At 38.3% G+C, this 20217-nt stretch overlaps 1 protein-coding gene across 1 annotated transcript in view; it reads right to left on the reverse strand.

Moving 5' to 3' along the window:
* Window positions 1-1568: 1568 nt before the first annotated feature.
* Window positions 1569-20217, reverse strand: part of LOC139687245 (serpin B6-like) — a 28933-nt gene continuing 10284 nt past the window's right edge. Inside the window, exons 4-8 of the mRNA XM_071584378.1 lie at window positions 19432-19648; window positions 16361-16635; window positions 10273-10485; window positions 4129-4267; window positions 1569-2378 (exon numbers count right to left, since the gene is read on the reverse strand). Coding sequence (XP_071440479.1) covers window positions 2248-2378; window positions 4129-4267; window positions 10273-10485; window positions 16361-16635; window positions 19432-19648 — 975 coding nt within the window. The 3' untranslated portion in view covers window positions 1569-2247. The remainder of the gene's footprint in view (window positions 2379-4128; window positions 4268-10272; window positions 10486-16360; window positions 16636-19431; window positions 19649-20217) is intronic.

The raw sequence follows: 20217 nt of genomic DNA on the forward strand, positions 1-20217 counted from the left end.
TTTAAAAGTGTGAAATAACCCTCCTCAACCCTTGCTTGGGCTTGCACCTTGGAACCACAACAGATAAGTGATTACAACCCTTTTACCAGTTGACCCTTTGTGCACTGTGCTCCTTAGTGCATTGATACCATGCGGCCAGTCAACGACCCTGGGGGAAAACCCCTGACTTCACCAGTTTCCTCAATGGCCCTAGGAGTTTGATGCCGCTCTGTGGGATACACCCTCAACGGAAATTCCCCCTCCATCCAGTTACGACATTCTCTCCAGACTTTGCACCACGTTTACTTTGTCTTCCCCACTCACATGCATAGATACCCATGCTGCATTCCACCTTTCCTCCCTCTTTCCCCATCTTTTCCACTACCCTCCACTTACTTGCTTTTCAGCATATATACTGGACTTGGAGTGATGACTGTCACCTGACGATGATGTAGTTACATTGAAACCGGTCACATTAATAAATTTTATTTCGTGGAAGATTGCCAATTCTTAATTTTTAATTAAGAACGCCAAATGGTCTGAAGGGACAACAAGCACATTGAGTCAAGCAAGAAAGACAGCAATAAGAGATGGGGATGATGCAGAGCAAGGAGAAGGCATGGAGTGGGGAGGAAAAACGTCAGCAGATGCCTGCCCTCTGCCACCTCCCCTCCCCAACTCCAGAAGCACACAAACTTCAATTAAGTTATAGTTGAAATGGTTGCTTTTTGTCACCCCACAAAAATTCCAGATTTTTCTTACTTACAAGGATTGTATGCAAAATATCCAACATGAATTTTCCAGACGTGTGCATGAAGTGCTAAATTCAGACTGTCGGTTATGTGAGTGCAAGATCGAAGATCATATTGGCGATGCAAAAGATCGGCGCTAATCTTGTCCTGAAGGTCTTGACGAACAACCATAAGCACAGTTGAGTGTCTCTGCTTATGAAGACATTCTGCTATGGCATCGTGACAATTCCCCAACCTGCTTAGAGTCCCAACTTGGCACCAGCAGACTATTTCCTATTCCCAAAAATGAAATACTCCCTCAAATACACCATCACCTTGGGACTCTTAAGTGCCATCAAAGGGAGCTTGCGTGGACACTCTCAAGGACCTTCCAGAATCTGCTTACCAGGGATCCTTTGAGTTGTGGAAAAGCCACAAGGGCAAGAAATATTCTTTGAAGAATTTTGAGGCATTGTAGCAATTTCTGAAATAAATCTATTTTTCCAAAACTTTTCTCAATACCTGACATACAAACCTTGCATTCCCCAATACTTTTTTTTAAATTTCCTAGCATATTGCTAACCTATATGTAATTTTTAAGAATTTATATTTTTATTTTGTTCATACATGATATTTCTTAACTTCAACAATTTACAGGAAATGCACAGCCATTTTAATGTCCTAATTATTTCCATAATTCCACACTTATCTTAATTTGCTCCTACTCCAAGTGGTCAATATGCTCAGAGGCAGGAAGGAAAATCTCATTGCAGTCGCATATACTGACAAAATTGCTTGCATAGTAAGGATACAGGCAAAAGAAATCAAAAAAATGAGATAGATAATGTAACAAAAGGGTGGAGACAGGTTCAGATGGATATAGAACTACAAAATGCATTTTGTCTCAGCAGCATTAGGAACAAGCACTCTGAAGTTTTGTTCAAGGATGGGTGCAGACAAAGTTCAAAGGACCAATTTGTGTTCAGTAATGTCTAGAGACACCCGTGATTGGAGATACCACCACATAAGATAGATTCAAAATAAGAGAACGATAACTTTCATTGAAAATAAACTTTTAGAGAAGTTCTGAAACCAGATCCCAAAATTTATTGACTTAGCATAAAATTAGATTAATCACACTACAGACCTTTGGAGCATTTGGAGACAAAGCACTTTCAACATGATATCATAAAATATGAACAAATTCAATGTCAACACCATAAATTTCGTGGCAATGCCACCCACCACTACAATAAAATGTAAAACAAAACAATCAGAAGTATAAAAAGGATCACAGATTGTTAAATGTAGCCTGCCTCTGCTCATGGCGTAATTTTTGTCTTGAATGAAAGCATTAAATAATAATAGCAACACCTTATGTAATTCAGATTCACTGAATATGACAGTTGAAACCAAATGTGAGTAGAGAAACCACATGTACCTTTTGCCGCAGCACCGCTTTGTGCCAGATGGGCTGTATTTTTATTTTTACTATTAAGCATGTGTCAAGCATTGGCCATTCACCATTTCCTCAAGTTCATGAAATGCTTGGATTGCTAACTTTGCCAGCAAATATAATTGCCTTTGTAGTCTTCTCAATGACAATGAAGAGGAATGGATGGTTGGCATTGAAAACAGTGGGCATGCTGAAGTTGTTAATGGTAGCCACTGAAAGAAATAAGAAAGACATTAAAAGACTCCAATTGCATCCGAAAAGGCTAAGCCTTGACATTAAACTTATGTTATGGATTATTTGCCATTCCACTTTTACTCTCATAACCGACACAAAAAACATCAACAAAAAAACAGCATTTTGGTGCATGGCAGAATTGTCATTCAATTCCAGGATCCTAACTTGACTTTCTCCTGGTGGACATCTTTTCTTCCCACCATTTGCATTTCTTTTAACAAACTCACCATTGCTGAACTAAAAAATATAGACATCACAGAGGATACATTATCATGAGTTTAAAAGGAAATGTTTGGCAGAGAAAAAATACTAAGCAAAAACATAAAAGGTCATTTAAAAACGACAAAAATCAAGTTCAATGAGAAATTCTAGTGCGTGTGGTAAAAACCAAACATGATATTGACTCAAGCGATAATTGTAGTGATTCCAGAAATAAAGACTCATATTGCAATGAGTGATTGGGGAATCCAATGAAAGCATACATACTCAAATGCAGTAAGGTGTATTGGCCCCTACGACATACTACCAGTTCACTACATTCTTAAAAGACGATGTACAGCTGAGCTGAGCAAATGTCGGCAGAAAAGAAGATGCAGAGACAAACACCACAATGAGAATAAGGACTTGTAATGTTACGATTATGCTGAGGACAGGGACGTTGGACATGTTAGGACTGTGCAAGTGAGGTGGAAAGACAGCAGGGACTATTGGCGCAATAGTTACTAAGTTTTATACAGTAGATGTTATACTGGCTACATGGCATAGCCAGAGTAATTCATAGGAAACTGGGGAGAACTAGGAGAATGACAGAATACTATCGGTAGAAATAAGAGCAGATCCGGTCAATCTAGTGGTAATCCTAATGTGTACGTCAACAAGCAGTCACAAGGAAGAGGAAGTAGACAGTGTATGTGATCAATTAGGCAAAAAGATTGCAAGTGTACCTAGAAACAAATGCTTGTAGGTGAAAGGTGAGAAGGGTGGAATGTGGTGGTAGGCAAAAGGAGATACGATAGCAAGGTAGGAGAGTATGGTTTAGCAGAAAGGATGACTGAGGAGAGAAATATCTTACATATCTATTGTCTTAAATACCTATAGTATTTATTTATTTTAAAACATTATTCACATTCAGCAGCAGTGCAAATTTAAAGTGAAAAATATAAGGCAATCCACAGCTAAGGTCATTTGTGCCATGAGGGATGGATGGGAAAGGAGGAAGGGTGGAGAGAAACCCGGCGTTGGCATTAGCCTACTCTTGTTGAAAGGCGCCAAGGGGTCCCCACAGTTTACCGTCCCAATCGATGGACGTCATACTCACTCAAAGTGCTCTCCACAAAGCACCTCACGTAAGGATTGGTATACTGCTGAAAAATATTTGTTGTCCCCGGGACAAGACTGTAGATTCCAAAACATCACGTCGACCACTTTGACACCTGCTTCACTTCCTAAACCACTCCCCAAAAGCTGCGCTGGTGAATTTGCATTTTGCAAATTTTAAACCTCAATATGATGGTACAGTGTACAAGTAGTTGTATCTATTTCAAACTAATAATTCTAGAGTTAAATGTAACTTTACGAGCATCTTTTAAAATGTATACAACATTAACTAATCTTTGGTTTCCAGTTGTTTAGATGGATATGTGTGCAAATACACCTTTTGAAAAGGCCAACATGTACATTCGAGCATGAGAACATCAAGCATTGAGAAGCCGAAAGAAGATCTCTCACCTGTGACAGCACTTGCCACCGTGCCCTCCTCGGCAACCTTGATCTCAGCCTGATGCAGCACTTTGGAGACGTACAGCCGCGAGTGAGACAGCTTCCTCAAGTCACTGCGGGCAACATTAAAGATATCCTCCAGCCCAAGCTGGAAGGGTAAGAAGTCATTACTAACTCATCATGTATGATATTAAAAGTGACACTCTTCATAAAAATCCTCCATGATGCACAAAGCAGAGGGCCTGCGGTTTCTCTCAGTGCACCAGAGATACATATATTATTAACATGAGTACCAGTGGAATTTAATGAATGGCTGAAATGAACTGTTCTTCAGATACTCCGGGAATTATCAGCAGAGCACTTACAGCAAGGACAGTGTCATCACACACGAGTGATTTCCAAAGTAAAATGAGGAACATTATTTGGAAATAAATATGTTGAGTGAAAAATATGCCTCCAATGTGCTCCACCAATACTCTTTGAAACTGAATTCATAAATGTAATTGAGGATTCATTTGAAAAAGGTCAATGATGCTTATATGTTTTGTAACTGAAAATCAAATTTAATAAATATTTCTAAAGAAAAAAAATAAAACTGAATCTGTATCTTATTCATACTGAGAGACAGCTCATTAATATTCAATGGAACTGAGACGTTAAGATGGCACAATTGCCAAAAAGTCTAAATAAAGCTTCAATTGGGCAATAAAAAATGTCTTTGTCATATAATAATAGCAAATTTTACATTAAATATTAATTTAAAATTAGATAGAAGAAGAGGCTAGACATTACAAAGTACTGCATTTGAATAACAGAAATTGAAATGATTCAAATTCAATTTCAAACCTAACACATTACCTTAATGCTTCTTTGTAACTTTCATCCACCATCCATTGGCTGTGGTGTAATTTGTCAATTATTTTCCTGTCACTCTGTCCCTTAATTCAGGACAGGGGCAATCATTTCAACAATTCTTTGAACACCAATCCTTATGTTTTGCATGGAAAGCCACTTGAAAAAGAATCACATTACTTCTTCATAATGTTTCTTCCCTCATTCAGAGCATCATTTCCCACCTCTTGAATTGCCTCCAAAGCATCCTTGTGCACCCACCTCACAATAAGAGAGACAGGAGACTGCATCCAGAGCAGCTCTTATTCCCCAAGGCTTTAGGCCTCATAAGCTCCTCCCTTTGAGACCCCAACGTCCCCTATGTCCTTTTATGCCCCACTCATGTTAAACAGAGCATGTAAATACTCTGCACCTCTCACAATTGAAATGCTTTCCTTGGGCCCTGAGCAAGGGCTCTTTTCAAGGATACGTGCAGATGTTATCATGCAATGCATGATTACACAGATGCAGTCTGCAAGTGACAATTGTGCCTTTCTTAAAATATATTGAGTGCATCTGCAGGGGTAAATGAGTTTCCAAATATAATTTTTACTCAGCACCTACAAGGCTACACTGGAAGTGGTCATTGCATGCAGAGCAAGGACTTGGCTGTGATGAGTTGCTCTAAGCACTTATTGTGAATGTCTTTGACAGCAGTTTAAATAGGGGGAGTGAAAAAGTGGGGAGTTCAAAATGGCGATTTAACTGCAAAAACCAATTCCTTATGAATAAAAACCTAGCTTAAGGCCTGGTACAAATAGAAAAACCAACATTACAGGAATTAACATGTTGATGATGCCAAATACCTCACCATTGGTCGATGACATTGAAACATCACTAATAAAATATAGTGCTGGAAAATATATTAAGCTTTCAATGGACTTCGTACTATTAAAAAAGTGAAATGTTGATAAATGGCACCTGAACATAATAAATGAAACTGTGGCTCCTGAGAAATTTTGATTGAAGCTAATAACAGGCTAGTTTTGTGCAACCATGGGCCACAAATATTTCATGCTAAATGAACAAGGCTTAAAGAAATACCATTAACAAAATAAAAATAACAGTAAGAATGAAAAGCAAATGCACTGAAAGGGAAAAAATAGGGATGAAATGGCTGAAATTGCACACACGTACAATGAATTATGAATTTTGGAATGGATTATGCTCATGCGAGGCTTCATTGCATGGTCACAGCAATAAGAATAAATGATTAGATTCACAAATGATTGCAATTTCCGCAAAAGTCAAAGAAATGGCTGTCTTATGTAAACGTAACAAGTCCCTAGAACTCTATGCCGACTTTCTTTTTTTGCTAAAACATATATGAATGCACTATAAAAGAAGCCAACAAATCTTCTAATGGCAGGTGGTTAATGAAAGCTTCCAATAAGGCTAAAGAAACATGACACATTATCAAAGAAACAGGCAGAACGCCACGTAGAAATTTCCTTTGTTCCCTTGATGAAGGTGGCAATCTTTTGCTGACTTCAGTTTAAAAAAATATATGCTCTTAAATATATTTTTAATGCAGATGAGGCATATTTAATTAATAAAGAATAAAACCTTTGACTTCAGAAGGAGAGAACCTTGCCCCAAAGACAAACAAAGCAAACCTCACTTCAGCGCTTCATTATTAGGAGCTAATGCAGATGGCAGTAAGAGACTTAAGCCCTTTTCTATGCAAAAATTCATAATTCTTTTAAAAACATTAAGAAATCTACACGGCCTACACAATAGCATGGATGACATGGGCTAAACCAATGTCATGTCACTTTTTAGGAATTATGTGGAATAGTTACTTCCTAAAAATTTTATCCTTATTAAGCATAAATTTTAATAATCAAGGTTAAGTGATTTTTGTAGAAATCAATGGCATCATTTCCAGGACTCAAAATAAGAAATGGAGGATTAGAAATTTTTAAATCAACGAATCACTAATCGTTACTGCTTCTTTCTTGAATCAATCAGCATGAAGTTTTTCCAATCTCGCTTTCTTCGATGCTCTGGGATTGCAGAAGAAGTCACTCTTCAAGGAGGCCAACTGTGACCTCTCCACCATGCTCTTGCTTTAAGGCCAAGTCTCTTCCGCATTGGCATTCTACCCACTGGATGGATGCCAGGCTTTTGAAGCCTTGATTTATTAGGCAGCTCAGCCAATCTTTAGAAGTAAATTACATTCCGAATTGGCATCAGAGGCCAGGAAATTTTGAGAAACATTGAGGCTGTTCCTTGACCTACGGCTAAGTGCTATCCCACCACTTCCCATCTATACGTACATTAAAAATGTTTTTTTTATCCAGACCATTATTGATATTATTACTAAACCCCTTTTCATAGAAAACTCTACCGCTTTCTCCTCACAATCATTCATTGCTCCTAAGCCACATTCTACCAACTCCACCGCCTACTTCTATCCTCTCCCAATATTATTTATGGGAAAGTTTTGGACCTAATTCTCTTTATATGATCATCAACATGAATAAACAAAATCAGGAACTTGGCTTGCAATTTCTGTCGTCTGTTTTGGATGGTACGTGACGTACATAACTTTTGTTCTCTGAGAAACCAAACTATCCAACTTGGTGCAACATGGTGCAGCGCATATTTGGCTGATAACATTTTTCATTTCAAACACATGATATTTAAGATGAACCCAGGGACATACTCCTTTCAGTCTTTTTATAAATTCACTCTCAGTCTAACAGCAGTGTAGACACATGTTTAAAAAATATCATACCTGCAATGTAGCTATTCATTATGTGATGCAGTAATGATTTACTTGTGAAACTGTAAATTGCTGCTGGTTTCTAGCTTATTAATATGTAATTCCTTTATGGTTTGATCTGCACATTTCCACCAGAATAGATTTTAAAGATTTCGAAGTAGTTTCAGTTACTTTTTTGGATGATACTTGTATTTGCTTTGGTACATTTTGTCAAAATATCTGTTCAGTATGTTCTCATCAAACTAATATGAAATAGAGCCAAGCATTAGAAGACTGTATTTATGTGAAATAGCCACGAGGAATTTGTGAATTGGTATTTTATAGTGGAAGGGATCCTAACTCGGGATTTGAGATGTCAACATCAACTGAAATTTTTTAAAATCTTGATGCAATGCAATGCCTCAAAAAGACCCAAAAAAAGTTAATTTTATAGTTTTGGTACTTTTAACATGCTTTTTGGGGATTTGGAGTCACGAGTAACTTTCTGTGTTTAACCCTTTCGCTCTCATGCCATTTTTGGTTTTCAAGCTCAGAAAGCTCACACCGTATTCCTGCTAATTTTAAGCCTTTTTTCAAATAATTTCTGTCAGTTTGTTTTAATGACAAGTATATTGAAATTTTAAAAATAATGGAAAACATATTTTAGTTTCTATTTAAAAATTTACTGGATGTGTAAATATAAAAAGTAATTTTTTAAAAAAATTTCATGAAACAAAATTTTTGTTACAAATGACGTAACTATTACAAATATCAAAAATTGGATCATATATGGTCAATTGCTACACATTTAACTCTATCACATTCAAATTTGACACTAATATTCCTATTTGTACACGAGATATAATGCAAAATATGAGAAAGTACTTTTCCCACCATCAGCATAGGTGTTTTACCAAACACTCCCCATGCAAGCCTTTATTACATCTAATGCAGACAGTTCTGGATCTTTTTCTATAATTTTTAGAGCTGCAGACACAACAATTACCTCCTTTTTTATAGCTTATTAGTCCTACTTTTGATGATCTATCCTTCAATGAAACCTACTCTTTTCCCAAATTCTCAATGATAATGATTACAAATTCTATCCTTGACTGAGGTTTCCCAGGTCCTTCGTTATTTTCTTCATATAGAATATAACTATTCAAAAGCAGAGAAAGATGATAGTGGGCATAACGATTTGTTTCTGTAACAAAAAGAGCAAATAGGGATTCCATAAAGAACAGGTGAAAATATGCAATAGAAGAAGGCACGTTTATTGGACCAACCATTCCCTGGAGGAGATGAAGGATGGGATGGGGTTGTTAGGGTTCTTCAATGACTTTCCATCCATCGTCCACTGAGTCAGATTCATTCCTGCCGTCTGTTATTTCTGGCACAAATTAACATTCACTTTTAGATTCAATTTCATTTTCCGATGAAAAGCTCAATACACTCTGGTCCAATGTACAGACCAAATAATTCGTAATTTCTTTGCTAGTCTTCATAACTTCTTGTGAAGAGCCTGCCATTATGAGTACCAGAAATTACCCAATCAAGGTATCACAGTTTTGGCACAAAAAAAAGTTTCCGAAGCAATTAAAAAGAAATTACAGATAAAACAATCGGGTATTTGCCACAAAAAATCCACACGTGTCCTCCCGGTAACGCCTGTGCTGCTGGCTGAGAGAAAATTGTCTTGAGTGCAAAGGAAAATGCTTGTGACAATGAAGTAGCAGGTATCAAAAGGTTGTGTGACAAAGCAAAATTATCATACCTGACAAAATTGCAACATGTAGTAAAACCAGACAATGATGCTCGAGAGTCTGCTGACGAAGCTGAGCCGCAAGCCTTACCATCGATAGCGTGAGGCAACACAAAGGAAAATTGCGGCTAGCATTTCGTCTCACATGAAGTATCCAGCTATGAATTACAACAAAGCGGTAGAAGGGCACAGAAGGCAGTTCATACAAAACGACATAAAAGGAATGAAAGAGAGAACAGCATTTAGATAGTGGAACCTACAGATGTGAGGAGAACTCCAAATTTTCAATGACTACTCACAGCTGCATCCAGTTGATCGGGAAAGATACTTACAATTACTTTTGTTAGTGTAAAATACATTATTTATAAAAACCACTCCCATTTTGAAAGAATCAACAAACAAATCTATGATTATCAGTTTAACATATATTAATACTTAAGGTGCATTAAATAACAATTTTTAAACAAGTTTAAAACTAGAGCCCATACATCAGCACCTCGAGCTTTTTAAGGCAAATATGAGAAGCTGATATATTGGCAACTTGAGCATCTAGGGTTAAATTTAATGCTCAAGGTCTATTACTGATAACCTCCTTTGCATTATTACTTAATTAACCAATAAACAGTTTTCAAAGCTAACCTTTTGGTTAACGAATAGGGGGTAAATGAAATCAAGTTTTTGATTAACTTTGCCCATCACAGACTCCGATCATACAAGCAGACGTGTGAGTGTGGACCCATGAGAGAGAGAGAAGAGCCTCCTCTAGAGGAGCACCAGCCGAGCCAACACCAACCTTCTCCAAGTGCTCTTTCAACTGCACCCGGGTGTTGATGGTGAACCTTGGCAGGAAGACGTCGATGACATCACCTTCCTCCACATCCACACTGCTCTGCGATTCCAGCATTTGCAGAAGTGTGTCAAGCGTCGTGTTGCGCAACCTTGCAAACACTTCAGCAAGGGAAGTCCCCTTCTTTGGCAGGGCCACCAGCATTGAAAGTTCACCACCCTAAAAACAAAGGGTACATTGAAAAACTCTTCTCATCATCCAAGAACAACAGATATACAATTATTTTCTGGAGGGAACTCAAGAGTCATCACTAAAATGTAGGATCTGGAGGGGAATTCCTAGGAGGGCAACAACACTCAACATGACATGTCCTCAAATCATACATAGTTTCACTTTACACCACAGAGCAAATGAAGTGTATAAATATGATTAAGGGTACCAAAATTATATTAATGCCAATTATGACATACTTAGAAGTTGAAAAATTTGGTGACAGTTGAACTCTACAAGTTATCATGTTAACTATCCTCAAAATAACCTTGGTAACTACAAGATATCACCATACATGTTTTGGCATCATTAGGTGTAAATCATGCTAGTATTTTGGAGTAAAATCGAAGTTACATAAAAACATTTTTGGTTCATTTCAACTTCATGTGGTCCTTGAGGTTTATTTTCATTTCATCTTTACTCCTACTCCCATTCACCTATCTTATTACACATCATTAAATTGACAAAAAGGTGATTACTTTCGGGGGATACCAATTATTCTCCTCCCCATGGACTACGACCTTTACGTGCTGGAAGGGCTTGTGCATTCTGATGATCCCTAAAGCTGTGCTGGCTGGAGTAGTGATAATTGCTCCTGGTAGGGTCAGCCATGCTGGATAGGTTGAAGGCTAGGAGCCAGACAAAATGTAGTCCACGCAATTTCTGTTCCTTTGAAAGGTGGCTGCAAAAGCATTTGACTCCACTGGGGCTGACGTTGAGTGACGGTGTCGCGTTAAAAACACTATTGGGGAAGGTGACGGGTAACCACCTCAATTATTATTCCCAAAAATGTAAGGATGAACACTGTCGCTTCTGTCAACTATAGGATTCTGCCTACCAAGCATAGTGTCGTACCGTGAAAGTGGAAGAGAGGCAAGGCCTCTGCAGTCATCTTCATAAGAAATCCTTGCACATCCAAATGAATGTCGGCAGAAAAGAAGAGAGACAAACACCACAATGAGAATAAGGACTTGTAATGTTACGATTATGCTGAGGACAGGGACGTTGGAAAGCATCAAGCCAGAGATATTGACACAAAATATAGACATGTTAGGACTGTGCAAGTGAGATGGAAAGACAGCGGGGACTATTAGCACGATAGTTACTAAGTTTTATACAGTAGATGTTATACTGGCTACATGGCATAGCCAGAGTAATTCATAGGAAACTGGGGAGAACTAGGAGAATGACAGAATACTATCGGTAGAAATAAGAGCAGATCCGGTCAATCTAGTGGTAATCCTAATGTGTACGTCAACAAGCAGTCACAAGGAAGAGGAAGTAGACAGTGTATGTGATCAATTAGGCAAAAAGATTGCAAGTGTACCTAGAAACAAATGCTTGTAGGTGAAAGGTGAGAAGGGTGGAATGTGGTGGTAGGCAAAAGGAGATACGATAGCAAGGTAGGAGAGTATGGTTTAGCAGAAAGGATGACTGAGGAGAGAAATATCTTTAGTCTTGCACAAGAAATAACTCAATCACAACTAGTAACTGGTTTAAACGTTATGGCAGACGTAGGTGTACTTGTAAAGTGCCAGGAGTTAGTGAGAGATACTAGTTACGCATAGATTTAGGAATGGTGATCAACTCAAACAAATTCCCAGGAGTAGATGTGGATTCAGGTCACATTTTAGTGCTCATTAAGGGTAATGCTGACTTTAAGGAAATGAAAAAGGGAATGAGTGTAACGAATGAAACGTAGAGCACTTGTTAGTTAGGGGACACGGGAAGGAGCCCCAGGAAGCAATTGATATAATGCTGAGCAAGGACAATGGAATGGGTGCAGTAGAAGAGATATCTCATTACACTTAATTAGGTGAATACAAAGCCTTAAGTATAAAAACATTTCATTTGAATTTGACAACTTCCTATCAGAATAAAACACATCACAGTATGTCCAGCAATCAGCTCAGTTACTCTTGGGAAACTTCTATCAACCATGATAATATGTTATTAGTTTTTTTATCATTGAAATTGTCCTATTTATCTGATCTACTTACATAAATTAAGTGAATGGATCAGGTTTTAAATTAATGTTTCTAAGTTATCTTCAGAAATTTGTGCTAGTTTTCTTTTCTAAATTTTACCTATGTTGCCTCAATACTTGATCAACTCTGTTCTCAGATATGGTTCAATTATACCATCAGCAGAAGAAACATATCTCTGTATGCCGACGTAAATCTTACTCATCAAGCTGAAATATTTAAAGTATATTATAGTAGACGTTTTCAATGAGACAACAAGACATTGTTAATGGCTATTGAATTGTTCCAGATTTCATTGAAGGTAGATTCCATGTACCAATGAAGTTGAACAAGTTTAACTGCTGCTGACAAATAAATAAAGCTGTGAGAGCATTTGTTTTCATTCTCATGATCATCATGTAAGAATTTAATTATTGACGATTTCATGATATAATGAATTAAAATAATGCTTAGGATAATACTGATGTCAAGTGAATATAATTCCTCAATGATTTTATGCACACTAGATAATTGTTTATTCAAAATTTAAAATGTAGGTAGTGATGCCACTTTCCATAAATGAATTCTATCCAACCCGTAGTGTGCTAAAAAATTATGAAGACTCATTAGATGACATGTCATGATTAAATAATTAATGCAATGAAAATTAACAATTAAATTGAAAAAATTAATTATTTTTAAACCACTCTTGGAAAAGAATTATGAAGGTGATCTGAAAATTTCTCGGCCTGGTGATGAAAATGACAGTGTATGCTTTCAAAAAAGTTTAATTTTTTAACATAATCACCCAATGGAGTAATTCATTTCATCCAGCGATATTCCAGCACTGTTAACTCGTCTCTATACCGTCCTTCCAGAAGTACTCAACTACAACCACAACTACTTCTTGATTGGACAAAAAACATTGACCACAGATGATAATGTTGAGTTTTTTGAAGAGGTGGAAGGAGGTCTGAGGGAGCTGAATCCATGAAAAGGGTGGATGTCCACAGTGCAGTTCATAGTTGTGCAAATCCCTCAATTTTCACATCGCCAAAACACTTTTGAGGCCAGGGGCACTGTCCCGATGGATAACAGTTTTTTACCTTTGCAGGTCAATTCTGCTTTCAGGAATTTTTACGTCCAGTTTCATTAGAAGTTAAGAATAGTATTCCCCAGTCATTGTTCAACCTGTTTCAAGATAGCCAACCGACAAATTCCTTTTATATCCCAAGAAATTGACACCATGACCTTTCCTGCTGAGGACACCACCTCCGCCTTCTTCAGAGCTGAAAAGTGCCCTCTGTCCGCTGTGAAGGATTGATTGTTAGTTCAAATCTGGTGAGTAATGGTGAATCTGCATTTCATTCATTGCCACATATCCATGCAGAAAATCACTCTAGTTTTTCTTAAAGTATGCGAAGCACTGCTTGGAAAATGTCACCTGAATGCTGATCCACAGTGAGCACGGCGGTACCCATGACGGCACGCTAAACATTGCCATGAGCAATTCCTTATTCAAAATGCGACCTGTGTGCTCTCATGATATCTCCTACACGCTATCAGTAATTTCACAAAACTTTGCGCACCAATCTTTCAAAATCATACTGTGGACTTTTTCCATGATTTCCGGTGTATGGCTGCACTTTTTGGACGTCCTTCACGTGGATGATCTTCTCGGAGGCTCTCACGGCCAAGCTTAAACTCAGCCACCCATCTCTTCACAGTGGAAATTAACGGAGAAGAGTCCCCATATATACACCTACAATCCTCAAATGAATTTAGAATTTGACGTTAAACCTTCTTTCACAAAGAATTTCATCACAGCAAGATACTCAATTTTTTCCCTTTCTCAAAGCACACCCACCGCTACTGATTCAAATGACTGCCTACAGCAAACCGCTAAAATGGAATGTCTAGCAATTTCACATGGTGTCTCCTCACACTTGTGCCAACATAAGAGAAAAAAGTCATGCAAGCAGTGATGCCTTCCATGGGCAGGACCAAGAACTTTTCAGAACACCCTTGTACTGTAATATACATTTTTGAATATAAACTTTCTATATTCCATTGCGACAATTTTTAGGAAGAAGAGAGAAATGTTTTGTAAAAGGTACTTATTTTACTTTGCTTGCTTTTTGGGGTTGCTTTTGAGTCAGTCCCCAACTTCCACAATATTCCTGCATGACTCCACCAAACATTTCACCCATAAAATTTATTATAGCATCCAGGTTTTCCCAGACCTCCAAGACTGCAAGTGATTTTTCAGCAGGCTCTTCTTCAGATTCAGAAAACACATTTTCTCACTGACAACACAACATGAGCTATTTATTCTTCAGTTTATGTCTGTAGACCCAAATCACCATCCTCCAGTTCTCAATATTTTTAATAGTCAAGAATATTTCCCCGCAAAAATTCCTGGTGATCTTTTTCTTCATATCAGTGCCCCCACGATTTCCTTCACCACTTGATCCCTGATGAGCACAGCACCAAAGGATGCTTTCTCCCAGCTTCCATCTTCTGGCAGCACCTGAAGTGTTCTCTGAGGCTTCCAGTTGACGTCCTGGGCATTGACATCAAACTTGAGAAGGAATTCCTTCATTTTTCCCTTCTCCTTATTCAGTTGAGACACAAGTCTGTTTAGCTTTAGCAAACTCATGGACGAAACTAGCGACAGGGAACGCAGCTTCCAACTTCTCAAAGACCCTCACCTTGTCCACAATGTTCAAAGTTGTGCATTTTCTTATTGCGCCACACTTTTTTGATGCTGGCTTTGCTGCACCTTCTTACCGCCAGAAGAAATTGAAATAATTAGGCACGTGCTCCTGAAGTTACAAAGCCATATGGAAAGAACTGGCCATGCATCGTAACCAAATAAGCCACAGCAGCACAAAGTGCAGCATTTTGTTGAGCAAGTTAAATATTCATGGGGTACTGGTAATTCATAATTTACAATACTACTGGAAGAATTAGGAATAACTTAAACATGGTTTTCATTCATGAGAACCTGCAAGCAAAATGTATTTTTCCGCAGAGTAAATCAGTATAGCCATCACATGATCCCATAAAAAACCACCTGCACTGTATGGCTTAACTCAGTTTGGATTAGCGATGGTTTATATTACCTGAAAAGTCATAATAGCTAATATGCAAAAACACCTGTACTAAATGGCCGGATTTTATTTGATTTCAGAGCATCTGGATTGGCATGGGTTTATTGTACAGCAGTTTTGCTGCATATCATAAAGCAATACTTGACCTATTTTCTTGTTACTCATTCTTAGCTTTCTCTCAGGCGAGGGATTGTCACATTTATTTCAAACTTCTTTAACTTGAAAGTCCTTTCCAGATCCCAGAAAGTTTGGTCACATGTGAAGAGCACTCAGTTGCAAGCTTAAACAAAACCAGAGGGTGATGGACAGCAAGCAATTCAGCATGACTTCCATACGGATGGATCAGGTGCTACCAGAACCAGGGTGGGGTGAACATGGAGGAAACAATATCAAATATATAGAAAATCTTGGTATGCTCCAAGAATAATGAAGGAGACTGTGAGAATAGTTACAAGCCCAGATGTTTACAAATAGAGGGGTTACGATAAACTTACACCCACACGGGAAAATTATTTGAAAAACCAATAATAAAGGCATACTTTCAACCAATTGCAGCACAACTACAAAATGCTACATGCATATAGTGGCAAATATTCTGCAGCAACAGAACTGGTCTGAAGATTCTACCTGGTGCAGTGGTGAAATCATCATCTCCCGAGGACAACCAGTGGGCATGATAGCAACAAACGTTCATAGGTTCCCTGCAAAGAAACTTAAGTGAGAGACCTACTCCCCCAACCCACCTACCTCATAAGGCAGTTCAAGAATCTGGGCCTTTAACGCATCAATCACTGCAAATTTAAAAGGCCCAGACTGATACATCATTGGGACACTGGCCACAACCATCTCCTCAACTGCATCGTGCTGTCTCAAGCCACTCTTTCCGGAAGGCGGTAGCCTCTCTCTCCTGTAATCCGCATAGAATGGCCGGTTCACCGTGAATGTGGAATTAAAAGGCAGAGCCCAAGCACCTTGGAAGAAAACTGCATTGCCCATTATAATCTCGGCATCGACTATGTCACCTGGAAACAAATAAATGATACCCTCATCACCATACCAACCTTTACTTCCATGGAGAGAAATTGGAGCATTAACTAAGTGACACATTAATCCATGACCTCCAGCAGTGCTCCCCTCACTGACTGAAGCAACACAAAAAACATGAAAGGAGAAGATCATAATAATTGGCCTCAGGTTAGGATTCCGCATGGGTCATGAGGAAAATAAATATGACAGAGATGTACCATACGTGACAATTCATGGCAAAGGTATGCATATGCAACCTGGTATCAATGAAAATACTTCATGACATTTTTACTGCTACCAACGTAAAATGAAGATTAATACATAACATTGACTTCTTAAATTTCTTTTGCATATAATGTGATACAGGAAGTGTATAAGGCGTAAGAACTCAGATTGGTGCAGTGAATTACACACTGGTTTCAACCCCAAGGGCCCAGGTTTGAATTCCAGAGGTAGCAAGATTTTTTCAGCAACTTCTTGGAGCTATGTGGAGAGCTCTTCACATCAAATGCTCTGCAGAACTTAGCTTTCACTGAACCGTAACTGAATATCACTTATTGAAAATGATCCAGAGGTAGGGTGTATAAGAATGTCCACATTTTGCAGATACAATCACTGTGCAGCATATATTTAAAGTTAAGTACAGCGTAACCCTGTACAATAAACATAATGCATTGCAGAATCTTTCTTGTAAAGCAAAACAATTTTTCCCATCAAAATGAATGTAAAATATTAATAAGTGTTCCAATCCAAATCAAATAATTATGCATAAGGTTATTCAAAGCAAATTATGTATACATTGTTCGGGAATGTGAATCATCTTCATCTTTTCTGTTATTGCAGAATGAACCAAATTAGAATGCACACTCGATTTGTAGAAAACCAAAAAGAATCAAAATTTTTAGTTGACTATTTATGATACATTCTGTTTTCTTTTTTACTAGAAAGCTGTCAAGAGACATTTGCTTTCGCCGAAGCTTCAAAATTTGTGAAAATGCAACTCAGCGTTATCATAAAATAAATTGGTAGTGTGCATAGCCACTGATTTACTAGGGTGATGCTTCTCAATGTATGATGCAACAGTTTCCCATGACCTTCACATCACTTTTAGCCTGCATTACTGAACTTCACACCTTTAAAAGGCTCATCAAGTGGCTTGATTTTCATTTTGCCTCTTGCATTTAAACTAACTGGCATCATGAGATGGCATTTCATTGGCTTGTGGCCAGGCAGTTTACTCTCCTCCGCTGTTACATAGGTTCACTTCAGCATTTTTTGAGGAGACACCCATCTCATCACAATTAATAAAACTTTTGCAGCAGGTGTGCCAAAAGGAATGGATGGGAAAGGAGGAAGGGTGGAGAGAAACCTAGCATCAGCATTAGCATATTCTTAACAAAAGGTACCAAGGGGTCACACAGATTAACGTCCCATCCAACAGAGAGCGTACTTCACTCAAAGTACTCTCCACAAAGGACCTCAAGCAAGGATCAGAATACCACTGAAAAAATTGAACCCAGGCCCTCTGGATGGCAAGTGAGTACACTAGCCACCGCACCATCCTGATTCCCACCTGTACACAGTTCTTCCTTACACAATGCCTTACATCTCAATTAGAATTCCTCTTCAGTAATTATATCACTTCCCCTATTTTCTTCATCAGAATATTTTCTTAAAGGCTCTTATTCATTTTTAATTTCCTTCAGGTTTGGGAGTAAGCTTTTAGAACATTATGCACAGAAATTATCAAAAATGCCAAACTTCTAATTTCTAGTAAAACTCTGACACAGAGTACACTCTGTGACTGAGAACCCTAAAAATGAGAACACAGACTCCCTGACCTTGATAGCAGTAGGTAGTTTTCAATTTCTGGTATTCTACTCTGTTGCTTTTCAAGCAAATCTAGGTCTCATTTTCAATCTCAAAAAATGTAACCTGATATATATTGCTCCAGCTAATGATACATTAGTGGCTTTCTAAGATGTGAATGCAGACTCTATGATGCCCATTTGGCATATTATAAGGAATTCTCACATCACCATACATACATAGAGGAGATTAACTCCGTGTCTCAAAATAAATTCAAATATCGATTTGGTGGAGGGATCCAGGGATGGGGGGATTGGTCCAGGAAGGTGAGTTGGGACAAGCTATTTTTGGACGTCTGCGTAAGTTTTGAAGTGCTGCTCAGCGAGCACGAGGCCCATGGACGAAAACGGGCGGTAGTCCGAAGGAGCCAGATCTGGTGAATAAGCGGCATGGGGTTGCACCTCCCACTTGAATGTTTCCAAATAGTTATGCACCATTCTTGATCTGTGGCATGGCGCGTTGTCACTGTGTAATCATTGGTGTAGTAGTTGATGCTTTCCAGAATTTGCATGCTTCCAGTCTTTCCCCTGCTTTATAGATGGGCAGTAGCATTCATTTGTACATACTTGAAATTTTCCAAACAAATAATAATTCTTCCTATCTAACATGGGACAAAACAAATTCAACATTATCTTGTCAAACAGCAAATCAGGCTCTACGCAAACTTTAAAATATCTCAATCATCATTGCAGAACAAGTACGCTTAAAACACTAAAACATCACCTATGAGTCATTTTATAGCCTAACAACAACTTCCACTATCATAAAATAAATAAAACAACTTCTTTAATAAAGAAAGGGTCGTTTGCAAAGCTTTTTGTGCATCAAAAATAGTATGCATGGTTTCTGTGATATTACTCTGTTCTCTATCAAGAAAAAAAGCAAAACTAGTTCAAATAGCCTTAATAAATCAGCAAACCTACTGGCAGATATCACATTCCGAATGCGGTCATGTGTTGCAGAAGAAACCCAGGAGTTGATAGTCTCGGCAGCTGCCGGTGGATTGTGTAACTGCACGCCCCTCACTGTTGCTCCATAATGAGTCTCCGCTAGGTACTCAAAGTCAGGCAAGAGAGGTCGGTTGGCATCCGAGAAAATGGCATTGGCACATTCAAGAGTGGTGCTGCTCCTGTTGGCATGCTGTCAAAAAAACAAAACATCAAATGTCAACTGAATTCCTACTTGCACGCAATCAAAGATATCAAGTTAACTAATGAATGGTAGGACGAACAAATCACTCCTAAATAACTTATAGCTTTACATACTATATATATTTATATAAGAACCAACGAAAGGGATGATCCACTCTTATTTGCAGACGATACCAGTATCATACTCACTGCCTCTACAGCCCAAAGTTTAAAAAACAATGCTAAACAAACCGTTCAACATCTGAACTCATGATGTAGCAGGAATCAGCTGAATTTAAATGAGGAAAAGTCCCAACTACTTTACTTTGCAAATAAAAACAAAAAAATGGCCACTTTTGCAATTGAATCAAGTGGAAAACTAATTCCCCAAGCGCCCCATGCAAAATTCCTAGGAATAGTTCTAGATGGGCGGTTGTCCTGGTGGGAGCATATATGTCACCTGGGCAAAAAACTGAATACAATTTGCTTCCTTATTAGAAGCATCAGGTTTACCGTAACAATGGATGTCCTCATGTCAATATACGAGGGTCATCCGGAAAGTAGTACCCGTTCGTGCCG

Source organism: Hetaerina americana, unplaced genomic scaffold, assembly GCF_022747635.1.
Source record: "Hetaerina americana unplaced genomic scaffold, ioHetAmer1.1.p SCAF_18, whole genome shotgun sequence".
Lineage (NCBI taxonomy): Eukaryota > Metazoa > Arthropoda > Insecta > Odonata > Calopterygidae > Hetaerina > Hetaerina americana.